Source organism: Gossypium hirsutum, chromosome A08, assembly GCF_007990345.1.
Source record: "Gossypium hirsutum isolate 1008001.06 chromosome A08, Gossypium_hirsutum_v2.1, whole genome shotgun sequence".
In the NCBI taxonomy this organism is placed as follows: Eukaryota; Viridiplantae; Streptophyta; class Magnoliopsida; order Malvales; family Malvaceae; genus Gossypium; species Gossypium hirsutum.
The window spans coordinates 107,440,829-107,460,749 of record NC_053431.1 but is presented as its reverse complement, the minus strand read 5'-3'; the positions used below and the strand labels follow the sequence as shown (position 1 = coordinate 107,460,749).

At 33.6% G+C, this 19,921-nt stretch overlaps 1 protein-coding gene across 1 annotated transcript; it reads right to left on the bottom strand.

Moving 5' to 3' along the window:
- Nucleotides 1-13,471: 13,471 nt before the first annotated feature.
- Nucleotides 13,472-14,427, bottom strand: LOC107929643 (putative disease resistance protein At3g14460). Its single transcript, XM_016861136.1, has 2 exons — nt 14,034-14,427; nt 13,472-13,725 (listed from the first exon to the last, which is right to left on the bottom strand). The coding sequence occupies exons 1-2, from the start codon at nt 14,425-14,427 to the stop codon at nt 13,472-13,474; spliced, it is 648 nt and encodes a 215-aa protein (XP_016716625.1).
- Between the last annotated feature and the right edge of the window lie 5,494 nt (nt 14,428-19,921).

Sequence of the window (19,921 nt, the reverse complement as noted above, 5' to 3'; positions counted from 1 at the left end):
AGCAAGAGGTGGCCGGCCAAGGGTTTCTTTAGGGGGTAAATTCGGCTAGGTTAAAGTGCCAGTATAAATTCGGCAATAGGGAGGGAGTTGTGACGTTTGCTGCTTTTCTCACCTTCTCCCTTTAGCCATTTTTGCTTTATTCTTATTCTCTTTCTCCATAGCCGAACCTTTCAAACCTTTTGTCCATCTCCACCCTACTCTACATCACTTTCCTCCATTAATTTTCTTAGACCAAAGCCGAACCTCAAATCTCAAAATCCCGAAAGTTATATTCTTGTGTCGTTTTTCCAAAGCCATATTCCTCAATATGTTTTCCTTTTTTACCAACATTCCTCTGCTCTAAACCCCTAGCATCTGTCGACAACATTACCCAGGGTTATAGCCTCAAATCATTATTTTCTATATCACCTAGAAAAGCTGAAACTACTATAGAGTTAGGGACTTGTAGCTGAAACTTCAAAGCTTCTAGATTCAAGTTTTACCATCGTTTAAAGGTTGAACCTGCATCAGATCTACGTGGAAAGCAGGAAGGAATAAGTGTGTCTTCTCAAGGGTTGGATCGAAGGCTTGGATCTTTGGAGCGATCAGACTTGGATCTAGCCATCAGATTTCGGCAAGAAGGCAGTTCGTACGTGGATCTTGTCAACAAGTCGTCACAAATCAGGTGTGTAACTGACACCCTTTCATAGGCTAGATCGGTAAAAGCCGAAAAGCCGAAATACCGAAAAACTGGTATTTTGGGCACTTGCGAGTGTGCGAATGCTCGTAAGACATATGGGTAATTATTACTGGTAATCAAAAGTGATAAAACTGTAGTACGCGCGATTTCGTGCGTTTTGATATTTTGGGCTTAATGGCCCAAAACTGGGTTAATGGGCCAACGGGCCTAATTCGGTAAGAACGCTCGGTAAGTGTTTCTGGCTAAATGTAATGGCTACGATATGCATGAAAACCTTAGAAATAGTTAGATTTACTAGAATACCCTATGTATGCAAAATTACCATTATACCCCTATGTATGCAAAATGTACTCTATAACCCTAGGGTTAATTTTGTCTGAAAAGCATGATGAATTAAATCTGTATGATATATGCCATGAATGTATATCTGTTGCATGGGGACATGGGTTATATTCTGGAGGAAGCGTCCTGGTGGCTATGCCACAAATTATCTCTTCTGGTGGCTCTGCCACATATTTCTGTTCTGGTGGCACTGCCACAAAATATCTGTATCTGGTGACTCTGTCACATTTTCTGTATCTGGCAGCCATGCTGCATATTTCTGTGGCGTGTAGCAGTTGGGTGGGTCGAGTAGTCTCCCCACATGGTGAAAGGATGGTATGGGGGTGTATGTGGTTGGATATGGTTGGGTTTCTGCATAAGCATGATATATCTGTTCTGGTCTGTTCTGGGCCTATGGGCTTTATTCTGATATCTGTTCTGGGCTGAGGCCAACTTATTCTGTCTCTGTGGTTTGAACTGATTTAGGCTATGGTTGGGTTGAATTACACACTTAGTTTCCCAAAACTCACCCCTTATTTTCATCCTCGCAGGTAATCCTCAACCATAGTGGGCTTGGAGCTATGAGGGATTCGGACTGGCCACATGTTTCTACGAACCTGGTTTCTTTCTGGTGAACTGGACGTCCTTTTAATTTCATTTATGGTTTTAGGTTTTAAGTGTAATAAGGCCGCTTACTTATTTTTATGGTTTTGTTTTGCTTTTATTATTTTATTTTATTCTGATGATAAAAAAAACTATGATAACTAAGGAAAAAGGGTTAGCTTTAGGACGCGTTTTCAAAAATATTAAGGGATTTCAAAATAACACGATTACAAATAAGACTTCCGCTAAGCAAACGTTTTCAAACTTAATCATTTTCTTAAGATAGACATAACCAGACGGTTTTCTCAAAATTATTCGAGTCGTTAAGGTGTGGCAATGGTAGTGTGCATGTCTAGGATTGGATCCGAAGGGAGCTTGGTACTTAAGCAGTCCGACGGACTCACCTCCTCCTTTCCTGGTTTCCTACCTGGTGCACAGCTTCTATTCACTTTAACCTACTTTTAAAAGTATCTTTTACAACACCAACTAAGTTTTCCAACCTAAGTAATACGGAACGTTTTGAACGCATCGATGTGGCGCATCGGATCCGGTCATAACGTCTAGGCCGGGTTTGGGGTGTTACAAAGCTAAAACAATATCAAAAACATAAAATTCATAAAAAAACGAGGCTCAAATACATACCATGCATGTGAAGCAAGTCTTGGCCGAAACTTAGAAAGCTAAAATTTGGTGAATCAATTTTGGCAAACAAAATGGAAAAGATGATGGGTGTTTAATCTTTTATTTATTTACAAATTTACCCTTTAAAAATTAATCTAATTTCATGTTTTGGAACTCCAAAACCATCCAGTATAATTGAAATAGGTATATTTACCACATACCTATTTCATACTTTTATATCTATTTAATGCAAATAAACCTATAGCAATTAACTTTTGAAACTTTTATGATTTAATCCTTTTTACTTAATTAGCTATTTAAACGTTAAAATTTCTTAACCAAATTTTAATATAACCCTAATAAAACTTCATAAATATTTAATAAAATATTTACAGGTTTGGTTTATAGAAATGAGGTCCTGAACCTCCTTTTCTAAAACCACTTGACTTTAAGGATATACCACTTAAACCTAATTATTCATTCAAATAACATAAATTATCAAATCAAAATTCATTATAACATTCTATTTGAATCATAAATATTAAATAATAATATTTACGGACTTGCTCATCAAAATTTTGACCCTGAAACTACTTTTTTCGACACCACTGAAAAAACAGACTGTTACAAAACGGTTGCAAAACAAAGTCGACGACTAGTCTGATACCTTAACTTTTCCTTGATTTAAATCCAATTGATTCGTTTTTTTTATCTAGATAATAATTTTCATTCAATTAATACGATTCCAACATTTAAATATGCAGTTTTATACAATTAAGTCATTCCATCATAATTTTACAAAATTATCCTAACATTTTAACCTTTATGCAATTTAGTCCCTAAACCCAAAACTTATAAATTAATGACAATTAACAAAAATTTATGCTAACTGAGTTTCATGGAGTTCCTAAACAGCCTATATTCATCAAAATTTCACATTAACTCCAATGAATTTTACTCTTTTAACAAATTAATCCTTTAACATTAAAATTACTAAAAACTACTATACAAAATAAGCTTATTTATCAACGAAGCTTAATATTATATCAATTAAGTTCACAAATACACTAAAACCATTCATGGTAAATCCTTAAACTTTTAATAGTTTTACAAATTAACCCCCAAGTTAGCTAGATTAAACTGAAACGAAAGTAAAAACATAAAAATAACTAGAAACAAATGAAAAATTATGTACCATACATTTGGTTTCAAGATTGGCCGAACCAAAGAAGTTTAACCATGGAGTTTCTTTAATTTTCGGTGATGATGATGACAAGTGAAGATGATAACATTTTTTGTTATCTTTTGTTTTTAACTTATTTATTAAATTACCATTATAACCTTAGTTTTTAAAATAGTTTCTCACAAAACCTATCACTAACCTTCCACTATACTTTAACTTCGTAAATTTACCAACTAAAACCTTTAATTATTGTTTTTATGGCTATTTAGTAAAATTTGACTTATAGCAATAAACTTTTGAGACTTTTTTAATTTAATCCTTTTTGCTTAATTAACTATCTAAACATTAAAATTTCTTAACTAAAATTTAATAAATTATACAACCACTCCATAAATATTTAATAAAAATATTCACAAGCTCAGTTTATAGAAATAAGGTCTCAATAACTCATTTTCTAAAACCACTTAACTTTAGGGACATACCACTTGAACCTAATTATTCGATCAATTAACAAAAATCATTAAATAAAATTTCAACATATTTCTATAATTGAATCATAAATATTAAATTATAATATTTATGGACCTACTTATCAAATTTGTGGTCCGAAACCACCATTTTCGACACCAATGAAAAATATGCTATTACAGTTTTTGCACTGGGCATTAGGCTTGAACCAATAGAATTTTTCAAAATGACCCAACTTCTTGCAGTGTGAGCATAGTGAATATTTTTTCTTTCCACTTTCTTTCTTTGACTTCTCCTTTTTATCTGACCAGCTCTTTTTTCCTTTCTGACTTGAAGAGCTTGTAGGTTCTCTGTCCTTAACTTGAAAAACTCCCTCAACATGCCCTTCTTCTTTGCTCGCCCTTCTTTGTTCTTGAGCATACAAAGTGTTGATTAGTTCAAAGTGAGAGGGTTGATAGGTCTCGCGAATTTTTCGATGAGGATATCTTTAATTCATCTATCAAGAAAAGTGGCAATCACCTTATCAACTACTCGATTGATTTGATCTGAATATTGCTTTACAGTCTCAGCTTCTTTCATCTTGAGGTTTTCAAAATCTTGTCTGAGATTTATCAATTGCTGTTGCCCTGACTTTTGTGAACCCCAAAAATCTTCCTAGAGCATATCCCAAGTTTGTTTAGGAGTTTTACAAGCCATAATTCTTATGAAGATTGCATCTGAAACATCGTTTTGCAGGTATGTAACAGTTCATTTTCAGTAAAACCTGAACAGTGGTTTCGGGACCACAAATCTGAGTCAGAAAGAAACTTTATTTTAATATTATTGCATGGTTCATATTTTGATAAGAACGTCATATGAAAATTCTAGTAAGAAAAATTTTATCGATTATGTGCTTAATTATGCAAAAGTTGAATTCTAGTAGCTAGAAGGATTAAATAGCTATGGAATTCAAAACTTGAGGTCCATATATGGTAATTAGACAATTAAAGAAAAGTTAGTAGATATTTTTGGTGATTTGTCATATTTTTGGTGATTCATCCATGGAAAATTAGAAAAAGGCTAAGGACTAAATTGGAAATCAAAATAATTAAAGATGATAAATAATTAAATAGAAATATCATCTTATATTATTATCATCTTCATCTCCAAATTCCATGAAAATCATAGGAGAGAGAAAAGAAACTAATCAAGCTTAATTGGGTAAGTATTCAAGTCTCGTTTTTAGTAATTTTTATATTTTTGAGATTGAGATAGTTTAATCTATCTATTTTGGGGATTAATTTAAAAAGTTATCAAAATAAAAAAGTTTTTTCATGGATGAATATGCTAAAATTTTGAAATTTATGGTAGAAAATGAAAGGTTGTTGATAGATAAACAACTTTTACAAAGTGAATTTTGATGAAATTATGATTTAAAGACTAAATTATAAAGATGTGAAAGTTGAAGAAAAATTCAAAATTTTATGCAATACATGTGCTGTAAATGTTATACTAAAATTTTGATTAGGCTTGGAATAAGGATTAAATTGCATGAATTTCATATTCCGAGCCTAGGGACGAAATTGGTATTTATGAAAAGTTTAGGGGCAAAATGGTAATTTTTCCTAAGGTGTAAATTGAATCCAATTGAATATGAAATGTGATAAATTGATAATTAAATTCATTTATATAGACCCGGACAACTCAAATTTGAAGCTAGATCAAGGAAAAAAGAAGTTTCGGATTAGTAGAATTTGTAATTTACAGTGATGCATCGTTAAATGGTTTAGGCTGTGTATTGATGCAAGAAGGTAAAGTAATAGCCTATGCTTCAAGATAGTTAAAACCACATGAAAGGAACTACCCGATACATGATCTTGAGTTGGCAGCCATTGTGTTTGCACTGAAAATATGGCGACATTATCTGTTTGGTGAAAAATGTCACATCTTTACTGATCACAAGAGCTTGAAGTATTTGATGTCGCAGAAAGACTTGAACTTAAGACAATGCAAGTGGCTTGAGTTATTAAAAGATTATGATTTGGTTATTGATTATCATCCTTTATTTGCTTTGCGAGCAATAAATACCCGATTATCGTTATCTGATGATGGTTCAATCAAAGCTGAGTTAAAAGCAAGACCAATGTTTCTGCAATAGATCTTTGAAGCTCAGAAAGATGATAGTGAGTTACAAGCAAAACGGACACAGTGTGAATCGACTCCCGATTCAAAATTTCAGATTGGGCCTAATGATTATTTATTATTCAGAGGCAGAATATGTATTCCAAAGAACTCGGAAGTGGTGCAGAAGATTTTACATGAAGCTCATAATGGTAATATGTCTATTCATCCAGGTAGTAACAAAATGTACAATGATATGAAAAAGATGTATTGGTGGCCAGGAATGAAACGGGATATTTCTGAATTTGTATCTAAATGTTTGATATGTCAGCAAGTAAAAGTTGAGCACCAGGTGCCATGGGATTATTACAGCCAGTTACGATACCAGAATGGAAATGGAAAAGAATTACCATGGACTTTGTATCGGGATTACCCCTGTCTTCGAAGAAAAATTATGTTATTTGGGTAATTAATGATAGATTAACAAATTTTGTACACTTTATTTCGGTATGTATGGGTTTTTCTTTGGATAGATTGGCTAAATTATATGTTTCTAAGATTGTCAAATTGCATGGAGTGCCAGTCTCTATTATTTCTGATAGATATACTCGATTTACATCCCGATTCTGGAATAAACTGCAATAAGCTTTGGTTACACAGTTACATTTCAGTACCGCACTCCATCCTCAGACTGATGGACAAACAGAATGTGTTATACATATTTTAGAAGATATGCTTCGATGTTGTGTGCTTGAATTTGAAGGGAACTGGGAAAAGTATCTACCTTTAGTTGAATTTTCTTATAATAACAGCTATCAATCCAGCATTAAAATGGTAGCGTACGTAGCTTCATATGGCCAAAAATGTAGAACTCCATTGTATTGGACAGAACTCAGTGAGAAAAAGATACACGAAGTTAACTTAGTCCGTGAAATTGAAAAAAAATGAAAGTAATTCAAGACAGTTTAAAAGCAGCCTCTGATCGTCAAAAGTCTTATCCCGATCTTAAACGAAAAGAGATAGAATTTCAGGTTGGCGACAAAGTATTCTTGAAAGTATCACCTTAGAAGAAAGTACTCTAGTTTGGCCGTAAAGGAAAATTCAGTCCACGATTCATCGGACCATATGAAATTACAGAAAAAATTGGACCTGTTGCATATTGGTTGGCATTACCAACAGAACTTGACAAAATTCATAATGTTTTCCATGTGTCCATGTTACGATGATATAGATCAGATCTTTCACATGTTATTCCTACGACAGAAGTTGAAATTCAACCTGATATGACTTATAGTGAGAAACCGATTAAAATCCTGGAACGTGAAACAAAAGAGTTAAGAAATAAAAAGGTAACATTAGTAAAAGTTCTTTGGCAACAACATGGGATTGAAGAAGCTACCTGGGAACCGGAGGATACCATGAGGAAGAAATACCCAAATATTTTTAGAGGTAAGATTTTTTAAGACGAAAATTCTTAAAGAGGAGAGTTGTAACAACCCATTTTCAATAAAATCGAAACAATGGTTTCGGGGCCACAAATCAAAGTCAGAAAGAAAATTTATTTTAATATTATTGCATGGTCCATATTTTGATAAGAATGTCATATGAAAATTCTGGTAAGAAAATTTTTATAAATTATGTGCTTAATTATGGAAAGGATCAAATTGCATAGAATGTAAAAGTTAAATTCTAGTAGCTAGAAGGATTAAATAGCTATGAAATTCAAAAGTTGAGGTCCTTATATGGTAATTAGACCATTAAAGAAAAGTTAGTAGATATTTTTAGTGATTCATCAATAGAAAATTAGAAAAAAGGCTAAGGACTAAATTGGAAATCAAAATTATTAAAGATGATAAATAATTAAATAGAAATATCATCTTCATCCCCAAATTCCATGGAAACCGTAAGAGAGAGAAAGAAAACTAATCAAGCTTAATTGGGTAAGTATTCAAGTCCCGTTTTTAGTAATTTTTATATTTTGAGATCGGGATAGTTTAATCTATCTATTTTGGGGATTAATTTAAAAGTTATCAAAATAACAAGGTTTTTCCATGGATGAATATGCCAAAAATTTGAAATTTATGGTAGAAAATGAAATGTTGTTGATAGATAAACAACTTTTACAAAGTGAATTTTGATGAAATTATGATTTAAGGACTGAATTATAAAGATGTGAAAGTTGAAGAAAAATTCAAAATTTTATGGTACACATGTGCTGTAAATGTTATACTAAAATTTCGGTTAGGCTTGGAATAAGGATTAAATTGCATGAATTTCATTTTCCGAGCCTAGGGACAAAATTAGAATTTATGAAAAGTTTAGGGGCAAAATGGTAATTTTTCCTAGGGTGTAAATTGAATCTAATTGAATATGAAATGTGATAAATTGATGATTAAATTCATTTATATAGATCTAAAAAACTCAAATTCGAAGCTATATTGAGGAAAAGAAAAAGTTTCGGATTAGTAGAATTTCTTATACGAACGACTATTAAGGTAAGTTCGTGTAACCAAATTGTGTTTATTTATATGCTTGTATTGAATGTGTTATGTGATTGTAAAAATTATAAATGTTTAAAGTATGGAATAAATTATATGCCTGATATAGCTTGAATAAATGTCAAGTTTCGTTTGAATAATGAAATTCGATGGATATATGTAATTTCCTATATTGAATGTGATCCTGCATATGTTGCCGACAGGATTTAGCTTGGACTAGTAATTCTGCTAAAGCCTTCTCGAGCATCCTGATAAATAGTTATTGCGAGCATCTTGATCGGTAGTGATTTTGCATATGTTGCACACTACCGCAACTCTGTGTGAGCGTCCTGTTACATGACTCGATCTATTGTGATCCAGCATATAATGCGAACACAAACACAGCTCTACATGAGCGTCCTGATATAAGCTCTTGTGGGCTTCCTAACATGGCTCGCTTGAACTCTCTATTACCTTATCCGCTGCTCGCTGATACTAACTCTTCAGGGTTTTATGTTACGCTCTATGAGCTCCCTTAGTAAAACTCTCACGAGTTTTCTGATTAGCCCAGATAAGTGTCCTGTTACATGGCTCTTCTGAGCATCCTAATATGTGGCTCGAGAGTGTGCTCTCTGATTATGTGCCCTAATGGGTACCCTTGATTATAAGTTGACGGCTTACTATTTTGTACACCTTGTGTGTACTACCTGAGCTGAGTATCCATCGAAATTTCAATGATTCAACGAATAAATCCCTAAAATAAGAAATTATGAGATTAAATGAATTATATTTCGAATAATCCCGAAATACCTGAAAGTTTGTAACATGATGAGCGCATCTATGCTTACATGTTGTATATGTGAATATTGTAACTAACTTACTTAATTGAGTGTATGTGATTAGGCAAATTTGCCAAATTGATGGAAAGCATGTTATTATATGCTTATTATAATGAATTTGATTGGTAAGTTTATTTCCTGTTATATGAACTTACTAGATATTAAATGCGTATTAGGTTTTATTTTCTCTATTTTATAGTGCTCTGAAGCTCGTAAAGGTTAGAGGTCAGTCGGAGTAACATCACACTATCCATAAACTTGTTTTGGTATAAAAAGTAATCTTATTTTGATATAATTGTATGTATAGGTTAACTTGGCCAATGTTGGCATATAAATAGTTGTTGTAACTTAGCCATTGGAATGGCTAATAATGGTTTGTTTTGGTAATTTTTTATAAGGTTATATATATCATGTTTAACTTATATGTATGTGGTTTGGTTTGATTGAATTATGTTAAATAAATGTGTTTATAAAAAAGTAAGGATATAAACATGAATGCATGTGATGATATATCATGTTAGATGATAGAATTTGCTTGATTTATATTACTTGAATTGGTTGGAAAATATATACAAATGTTATTGTAGGTTAAAAGTTAAATTTGGGTAAGAAATAGGGCTAAGAAATGGCCTTATTTTATCCACATGGGTAGACACATGGGTGTGTGTCTTGACCGTGTGTGACACACGGCTTGGCATATGGGCATGTGGTTTGACTATGTGTCCCCTGCATTTTAAAATTTAGAAACAAAATGCTTAGAATTGAGCAAACGAGCAGAGACACAGGCATGTGTCTCAGCCGTGTGTGGATACGATTTAGAATACGGGCATGTGTCTTGATTGTGTGAAACCTGCACCTAATTTATGAAAATTAAATTGACTACACGGCCTAGCACATGGGCGTGTGGCAGGCTGTGTGGCATACGTCAGAGAATTACACTGGGTCAGACATGGCCTACAGCACAGGCGTGTCACTTGACCACACGTACATGTGTGCCCTGTATCTAGGAAAAATTTTGAAACTTTCGTGAAAAATTCTCTAATATCCTGATTTAATCCCAACTAGTTTCTAATGCTTAAATTGGGCCTCAGGGGTCCATTCAAGGGATAATATAATTAGTTTTGGATATGAATAATAAATTACATGAATTACATGGAATTATTTTGTAAACTATGGTAATGCTTCGTAATCCTATTCAGGCGACGGATAAGGGTTAGGGGTGTTACAAGGTAAGAAATTGCCTTGTGCTTTTTTGCATATTCCTTACTGTTGTTGTCTCATTTGAGCAAGTGTAGGATTTGGTCTTAAAACTGGTGGTTCTGTTTCAGCATTTACGACCTCCCAAATATCAAAGGCTTGAAGATAAGTTTTCATTTTTACTACCCATATATGATAGTTTTCACCTATGAAAACAGGGTTGGAGGACGTGAAAATCTTGTTGAAGACATTTTTATGGAAACATGTCCTCAAAGATAAGTGACTCTTGATACCAATTTTTGGATATATGATGAAGAAATGATTGAAACTGAAGCAAAAACAAGATAAAAATGGAGAAATCAAATAGTGAACAATTGTTTGACTACTAGAACCGCTTCTTAGTTTACATGAACTATTATGCTTAAATGAGCAAAAAATAATAATATAATTACAACTTGGCTTAAACTTACAACTGGACTCATACAACTTGTTTATTCATTGGCTGACTTTTGTTTAATTAACAACCAAAATGTCTTATAAAAAATTATCACTATTTCAGTGCACGTTGAAAGTTGGCAAGATGCAGAGTAAAAGTTTGCATGTAAAAGCTCGCACTTTTGGAGATTTTGCAGCTTTGATGAGCTCGCATTATTGCAGAGCTCGCAGTCTTAGGGAGCTCGCACATTTGATGAGCTCACAATTTCGGATGAGTTCGCAGCTTTGCGATTAGTGTTCGCCATTGCATGGATGGCCACTTCGTAACAATAATGATGGGTCAAGGAACGTCAGAGTTCTGCATCAGAAGTCTGAATGGCACATTATTCTCATTGTTTCATCATATTTGAGAGAATTTTTCTTCTTTTTTTCCAACAAAATTTCGCTTCAAGTGGTTAAATGTTGACTTCTAAAATTCCTTTTTTCTGTTAACCTAAAAAAAAAAGCAAGCAGGCTTCCTTTTTTCTGTATGGCCATGACAGAGGAGTTCATCTTTTGTTGCGTCTGAACTTTTTCTCCATTTCATATAAATAGAAGATAGCTGGAATCTAGAATTCTAGTAATGTAGAACAAGGAGACAATACTCAGCTAAGAATCTAAATTACTTGCTAACATTGATGGTTTTCTTCTGAATATCACTACATTAGAAGGCACCACTAAGCATATGACCTCCCGAGTAAAACAACAACCATTTCTTTAGGATCAAAGATGATCAAACTTGCAATCTATAACAAAACCGATTCATCATGCATATGATATTAGCCAGAACTAGTAAGGGGAAATGTTACCAGAACTAGTAAGGGGAAATGTTACTATTACCAATCACTTGACAACATACCGAGAGAGATGATATCCTAACAAGAAGGTTACGGTGTGAAAGTGCTAGAGGCTTAATATGACCTATGATAGGGAGAGGCTAACCCAGTTATCAGATGCATATAATGAATTTTGAAATATAAAACTAAAGAAATCTATGAGAATGTTTTCATGAGTATGTTCATTAATGAAACTGTTTCTTCTAGAGGGCAACAATGACATGCAACATGCCCCTTTTGAGTTAGATGCAGAAATAGATACAGAGGTAATATAAATTGTTTCTAAGTCTTCTTTTACCCAAAATGCACAGAAAAAATATGCATCAGTAAATGTGTGCAAGTTGAAGGCCAAAGGATAGTTCAAACAAGGATTTACCTGGTTGAACAGGAGGAATTAGCAATTGGTTTTCGCTGTCCATCTAGGAATGCAATCTGCCTATCCTTGTTCAGAAGATGTCAACATAACATCCTCACAAGTGAAAGTGAGAAATAATAGGCCAATATGCAGCTTTCTTTGCTCTCCATCTAGAAATGCAATCTGCTTGTTCTGGTTGAGCGGATGTCAACATAATTTATCCTCACACGAGAAAGGTTAGAAATAATTGGCCAATATGCACCTTTCTCATTTCGGCATTCTTCTTCAAGTAGAAGACAATTTCTGATTTGAAGTACATCGAGAGTGATAGGCAGGCCCTTTTCTGGCAAGCACTGGAGGTTAGGGCAATTCCAAACATCTAGTGCTTTACGAAAGAAATAAGGTCCAAGTGCCCCTCTGATATAGATTTCAGCTTAGGTAGAGTCTGGATTTGAAGGTGGACAAGATTTGGAGGAATCGTGAAGTCTTCTGGAAAAGGTAACCATATCCCTATCAAAATTACCGACAATTAAGTCTTCAAGAGAAGTGGGCTTGTGCAGGTGCCACATTGCAAACCGTAACTCGAGTTGCTTGCAACCCAATATGGTAAGTGATAGTAGGTTTGGGGGAAAACCACCCTCTAGAAAAGTCTCTATACATGGACAACCAAACACTGTCAGATGTTGTAGAGTTGTGAGGTCATGCATCCGATTGAGTAGGGACTTGAGATTCTCACAGTGGAAGATTAACAGTGTTCTGAGGTTATGGATGGGCAACCCGCTTTCTGGGAAATACTCAAAGGAAGAGCATTGATTTACATGCAACTCTGTTAGATGTTCAAAGGTGGAAAGGCAATGAGGTAAGCCTCTCAATTTCTTGCAGTTTCTAATACTAATGAATTCAAGGGACCTACTGTTCGGCAGCAAGCTCTCAGGAATATAATCCAACCAATTGCAATCCTAAATCTTAAGGTGCTTAAGAGCAGCTAGTAACTCATCAGCTGGAAACAATAGGAGAGATGGACATCTCAGAATCGCCAGGCGTTCAAGATGACACCTGGTGATGCTATTGCTACCATTGTACACCAGTCCTTTAGGTAGAGACTGTAATGAGGCACATTCCAATCTTACCAGATTCTTTAGAAGAGAACGAAAACTTTCACTTGGAAAAGACAATAGTTTGCGGCACCATTTTATACTTAAAGTCTATCAATGTTCTAAGCTTTTATATTCCAAGATGGTAACTTTGATTCTTCATAAAACAATAGCTGAGTTTCTTTAGATTTAGATAGGGTTCTAGCATGTCAGGAACTTCAAATTCATCTACTGTTCCGAATATCATTCGGAGCACTACTCCATTTCAGTACTAAAGCATCAAGTCCACGTTTCTCCTTTAAATTGGCAACCCTTACATCTCGAATCTCTGCCACATTTTGCAGGTCAAATAATGAATGCTGCCCTTGAAGATGAGACAGGCCTTTCAGCTCTGTTATCCTAGGCCCATTGCCTTTTGCCACAATAAACTTTGACAGCTTCTTGAGATTGATCAACTTACCGATAGGAAGTGGCATCTCTGTCATATTATCAGTACATACAATATTTAGATAATAGAAGCTAATTAAATTCCCCATTCCTTGAGGCAGTTTAGTAAGTTTCTTACAATGACTCAAGTCTAATGTCTGTAAATTGCAGAGAGCACACAATGACTCAGGTAAGTATCTAATTTTAGTGCGAGACAAATTCAGGTGCCGTAAGTGACTGAGATCGCCAATACAATCTAGTAGATCACTGATGTAATAACCTGTCAAAGATAGCCACCCTTAGGCAACCAAGTTTTGTCAGCAGGTCTTGGAACACTTTATTAGTTATATAGCATTCTACTTCCAGATCTGGCACAAAGACAGGTAAAGCTTAGGAATGTTCTTAAGCACTTGGTTTTGTAGAAGGGTTCAAATTTTCTTAAGACATCATACTTCTGACGAATGAATGAGGAGTGACGAGCCCTCTCGAAAACATTGTACTGCTCATTGCTATTAACCTTGTCCTCCAACCTAAAGTAAAGTTCCTCATCAACATATTGAGCTAAATCGTTGATGACGTCATGCGTCATGTAACAAGATTTGCTAACACTTGATTGTTGAAAAAAGGACTGTGATAATAATTCATGAAAATACTCGGAACCCAAGTCTTCCACTTTCTTCATTCCCTTTGGTTGATGGATAAAACCTTCAGCTATCCATAAATGAACTACTTCATCCTTTCGAAATCCAGTCATTGGGGAACAGTGAACAGTAACAAAACATTGTTTCAAATGAGAAGGAAGATAATAGTAGCTCAACCTCAGGTCTCGTAGTATATGACAATTTTTTCTGGTAAATCGCATATCTTGCTATTCAGTATATCTTCTCATTCATGATAACCCATCTTGCATTGGCCTGCAAGGGTTTTCACAGCCAAAGACAAGCCCTTACATCTTTTCACAATTTCCTCACCAATTACTTTAAAATTCGGATGATTTTAAAAATTTGTACTGCATAAAGCATGTTGTGCGAACAAAAACAAACAATGATCATACGACATTTCTTTCAAATGGTAAGCTGAAACAATTCCCATCATTGATTCAACTTGTTGATTACGAGTATTAACGATGATTTTACTTTTTGGAGAACCTGCTTCAAAAGGACTGCGAAGAGCCATCCAATCGTTATAGTTCTCGTTCCAAACATCATCTAGAAGTATCAAAAATATATTATTAGACAGCATCCCCTTCGCTCTAAGTTCCAGCTCGTTCAAGTCATTTACATCAGAAGCCCTTGAAGTCAAGGATTCTAACATCACCCTAACAATATCAAATTCCTCAGAAACATAAACCCAAGCTCTCAATTTAGAGAAATTTTTAACTCTATCATCATTATAAACGAGCTGTGCAAGAGTCGTTTTCCCCAAGCCCCCCAATTCCAACTATGGGAATCACACGAACCCCACCCTCACATGATTCTTCCTCCCCGATAAGACGTTTATTAATAATGAAGTCTTTCTCACTCTCCCTGCCAAACACGAGATTTATTCACTAAAGAAGTACTTGTAATGCTTCGCTGCCCTCTAAGATGAGTATTTTATCGAGTCGAATCGAATCGAGTTAAAAAATTTTGAGTTAGTCTAGTTGACAAATTCTATTTTAATAATCGAACTCAATTTAAAATTTTTTTTAATCGAATCGAGTAAAAAAATTTCAAGTCAAGTCGAGTCGAGTTAACGAATTTATTATTTATACTCAAGGTTATTTTGTCTTTTAACTTAATGGATAAATATTTATCAAAACGAGGTAATTTTCTTTCTAACTTAATGATTTTAACTTTTAACTTTTTTTTAAAAAGTAAACATTTATCAAAACGGTGTAGTAATTTTAATTTTATTATTCGAATTTTCGGATAACTCAAATTGTGTAACTCATATTCGAGTTAAACTAAAAAAACATAATTTTTTATTCTAGTTGATCCGAATAACTTGATTAACTCAAATAACTCTAACTATTTAACTCAAGGCTACCCCAATTCTTTCTATCAAACCAAGTTCATCTTTCTGTTTAACAACCTTTTGCATCCTTGCGGTTATCTCCTTTATTTGAGCTGCTAATGAGTTTTTAAAAGTAAATTGATCAAAAAAGGAATACATTCATTTTCGTATCTTGCCGATGATTATTTGACTTTCTTCCTTGACTTTTAACGTAAAGCCATCGTGGAAAAATCGTCAAGCACATCCTTGATATCATAGGCCAAGTCTTTGAGTTCGTTAAGCGATATCTTAACAAAACGCTCAGTGAACTGCCTATCCTCTGCATCTTTGAGCACGGACTAGATCTTGAGGAGAATAGTTTTCCTATTATTGAAATGGTTATGGAGCTGCTCTTTGCGAGCAAACTCCAGTAGCATAGGGGAGACCAGTTTCTTGGACCAAAGTCTCAACCACCACAGTATCATCCCTCAAAGCAGTTAAAGTGTTTAAAATTCAATTAATGTAAACTAAACAGTCGAACAAGAAATGCTATTAGCATATGCTTGCTTAAGTACCAGATCTTCACCGGTAAAGAAATGAGATGACACACCAATTAAAAGTCGAATTAATAAGTTACCAAATTAGAAAAAATCAGTTGTTGAATTAAAAGAATTTACATAAATAAGATATAAATGGTAGATGTGAGCTTTTATATAAACGACGAGACTTACAATTCAAGCAAAATTTTTTTTTTATTTTTTTCATTTATTATTATTTTTATCTCATTTTTTAGAATAAAGAGAAAATTTAGTAATATAAATGATGAAATATAGTCAGACAACTAACCAAATAGAATCTTGACAAAAAAGGAGTTAATAATTTTTTTTATAAAATTAATATGGGTTACGGGTTAACATAAATAAGTGATAAGAAAAAACAATGTGTTAGGATCTATGGGGTTCACTAGGGGTTAATTCAACATATAAGTTGATAAAAGGTTAAGTGGGTTAAACCCTAAATGCCTCTATTATCTCATAAAATCAAATTAATAATGTGATCTCGATATGTATAACCGAAGCAAGTTTAGAATAAAAATCAAGTTGGCATACCCACAGCCAAAAATAAAATGAACACGAAAAAAATATATGCTCTATGCTCACAAAAATTATGGTTTTGATGTCAAATTTGTAAATTTAAAATTTCAAGTTAATGCTTTAGTTCAGTGAGACAACTTAAAATAATAGTGTCTGAAAAACTACTTATCATGCTTAACTCTCTTGTGGCTTAAAGTATAAAAAACACAATGCTTAAAAATTCACAAATTAATCCTAAACAGAATCAATAAAAACTTTAAAATAAAAAAAATAACTTTAATGGTAGGTGTGAGAAAATTATTTAAACACAAACAACAATTCAGGGATTATATCACATAAACATATAAAATCCTCTCCACATTTAAAATGTACATTGCTGTCAATGTACAAACAAATAAAATCAGAGTAAGCAAGATATCATAAGAAAAGTGAGAAAAAGAATTGAAAATGCCTGAATTTGGATAATTTCTCCAGAGTAGTGAAATTCGGAATTGTAGGAGATTCTAAATGAGGTACATGTTTCCGAGCACACTAATAATAAGATAGAGAAAAATAAATAAGATAAAGAGATAACATATTAGAAAAACAACCGATAAAATAATAAAAGTGTAACACCCTATACCCTCATTGGATATTACGGTTGGAACATGGAGATTACATCGTACAAACAAAAGAAACAACTGTTTAGCTTTGAGGAAAACCAACGTCGACAAATGGATAATCTAACTAAACAACTTTTTTGAAAACACCGCGACTTTCCAAAATCACGCTTAATTGTATTATCAAAATCAACACCTGCTTACTGAAAAACACTTGGGTGCCAAAACATTTTGGGAAGAATCTCAAATAGTCTTGCGGTGGAAAAACCTTATATCTTTTTGTATATAAACCATAGTTCCTTTTAGTTGTCCCAAGTTAAAACACTCTTAGATGTTAATGAAAAACTTGTGTGTTATAAATATCAAAATAATGCTAACAAACTAACCAAAATTAAAACATCCATAACAAAAATAAAAAACCAAAACAGTCCATAATGAACAAAATTTAAAATAGTCCATAGAGCATAATAAAAAACCGTGAAACCCGAGCTTCAAAGTCTCCATCCAATCCTAGGTCAGAGGATTACCTAAAAAAATCATACAAATCGTGAGCTTTAAGCCCAATGTGTGATATGACTTATATCTTTAGTATATATACAAACATATCACAGAAAATTTCATATCATAGCATTTCATGTTATATCAAAATGTAGTATTTCATATTAGATCAGACCATAGCATATCATATCAAATCTAATCATAGCATAACATAACATAACCTACCCCCATTCGCTATACACCATCTTTGTCCAACCAATCACACCATATAGGACTACATTCTATCCATCCAATCACACCAATATGTGGCGTTGTGCCACTCTTAAATTTCCAGCTGAGTTATCATACATAAAGTTGCAGTCTAGCCACCATATTTGCAATATGAACTGCCATATACACTTTTTCCATGATATCATAACCCGCCCTCAAAACTCATGCATTTCATAATCATATATCATACATATTTATATCACATAACATATAGCAACATATACAGATATTTCCATATAAATCATAACTTAGCATAAAGTTTATTTGTAGGTTACCTTACCTAGCATACCTTTAAGCTTATCCATATCTAATTATGTCCTAAACTTACGTTTTTCTGGCCCCATAAGATGTATACGGACCCAGATTTCGAGTCCTTCAAATAGCCCCTAATTGAGCCTTAAAGTTAGGCAAAAAGGGCCATATGACCTAAAAACCTATCCCATATAGTCCACACGGTCTGCACAATTTCACACGGCTGTGCGCCACACACTGTCTACCACACGGGCTAACACACGACCGTATGGCATTGGGCAGTTTTGAAAAACAACTATTGTTTCATGAATTTTTGAGTTTATATAAAGTTTAATGGTCATTTTCACACACCTGATTGTCGATTTAACTCCAAACGCATACAACACACTCCTAATTAAAACACAATTTAACTCCAAACGCATACAACACACTCCTAATTTCATAAAGAATCAATCTTGAAATTAACATTCAAACACTTACCCCACCAACTGTAAACAAAAAGACAACTACTCTGCTGGAAGGTTCTAATTCTCAGCCCTCTCGCCTAAATAAGAAAACCAATAAACATTCAAAAACCATCTTATGAGAATAACTCCAACAAATTCATCATTATACCATGAAAACCATAGTACCCAAAATCACTGCCAAAATAATTGAAAACTTACACTCTTTTTAGATATAATCAAATACAAAGAATCACCAAAATTCTGTAAGAAGTAATAGCAACAAATATTACCCAATGGAAAAATAAAAGAAATCCTAAGAAAGTGAAATGAAAACAAAGAAGGAATAAGCCAAAGGAAAGAAAATCACCACAAAGAGGAAAATAGAAGAAAGAAGAAAAATAATAGACAGTTAATTTTGCTAAGAAAAAGTAGGGATTGGGTAAATATTAATTTAAAATAGAATAAAATAATAAAATATTTATCCATCAGACTTCCTAGAATTCAAATTAAATTCGAACACCCAACTTTCCTAAGCAAAAAGAGTAATGTTTCCCACTTGCATATCATAGGATTTAAACATAAGACTAAAGAGCAATTCACAAGTACCTTACCACCAAACCAACAAGCTCATTCTGCATAATTTACTCAGAAATAAGATTTAAACCAAATAATCAAAGATAATAATAGAACGAAAAATTAACAAAATTTTCAAGGAGAAACTTGAACCCAAAACCTCACACACGTAGTCACAACACCTAACCACTATACCATATTAACTTATGTGACACAATTCCACATTCCATAATTTAAGAAATTCGGGACGTTGCAAAAAGTACAGTGTATAATAAAATAAAATTTAAAAAACAAACAATAAAAATAAAAGTACAAATAAAAATAAAACATAAAACTAAATGGAGTTAGTGATCAAAATCATGTGGGTTGTCAAGATTGCGAGGCGTAGGTACAATAGTGGGATCTAGTGAAGAAATGTGAAAATACTGGCACATTTGCTGTATATAGGCCTTGATGCGATCCTGTTGACGCTGAAGTTGACTGAAGTGCTCAAAATGTCACTGCTCAAAGTGATCAAGCCACTCTGACTGTCGCTACTCAAG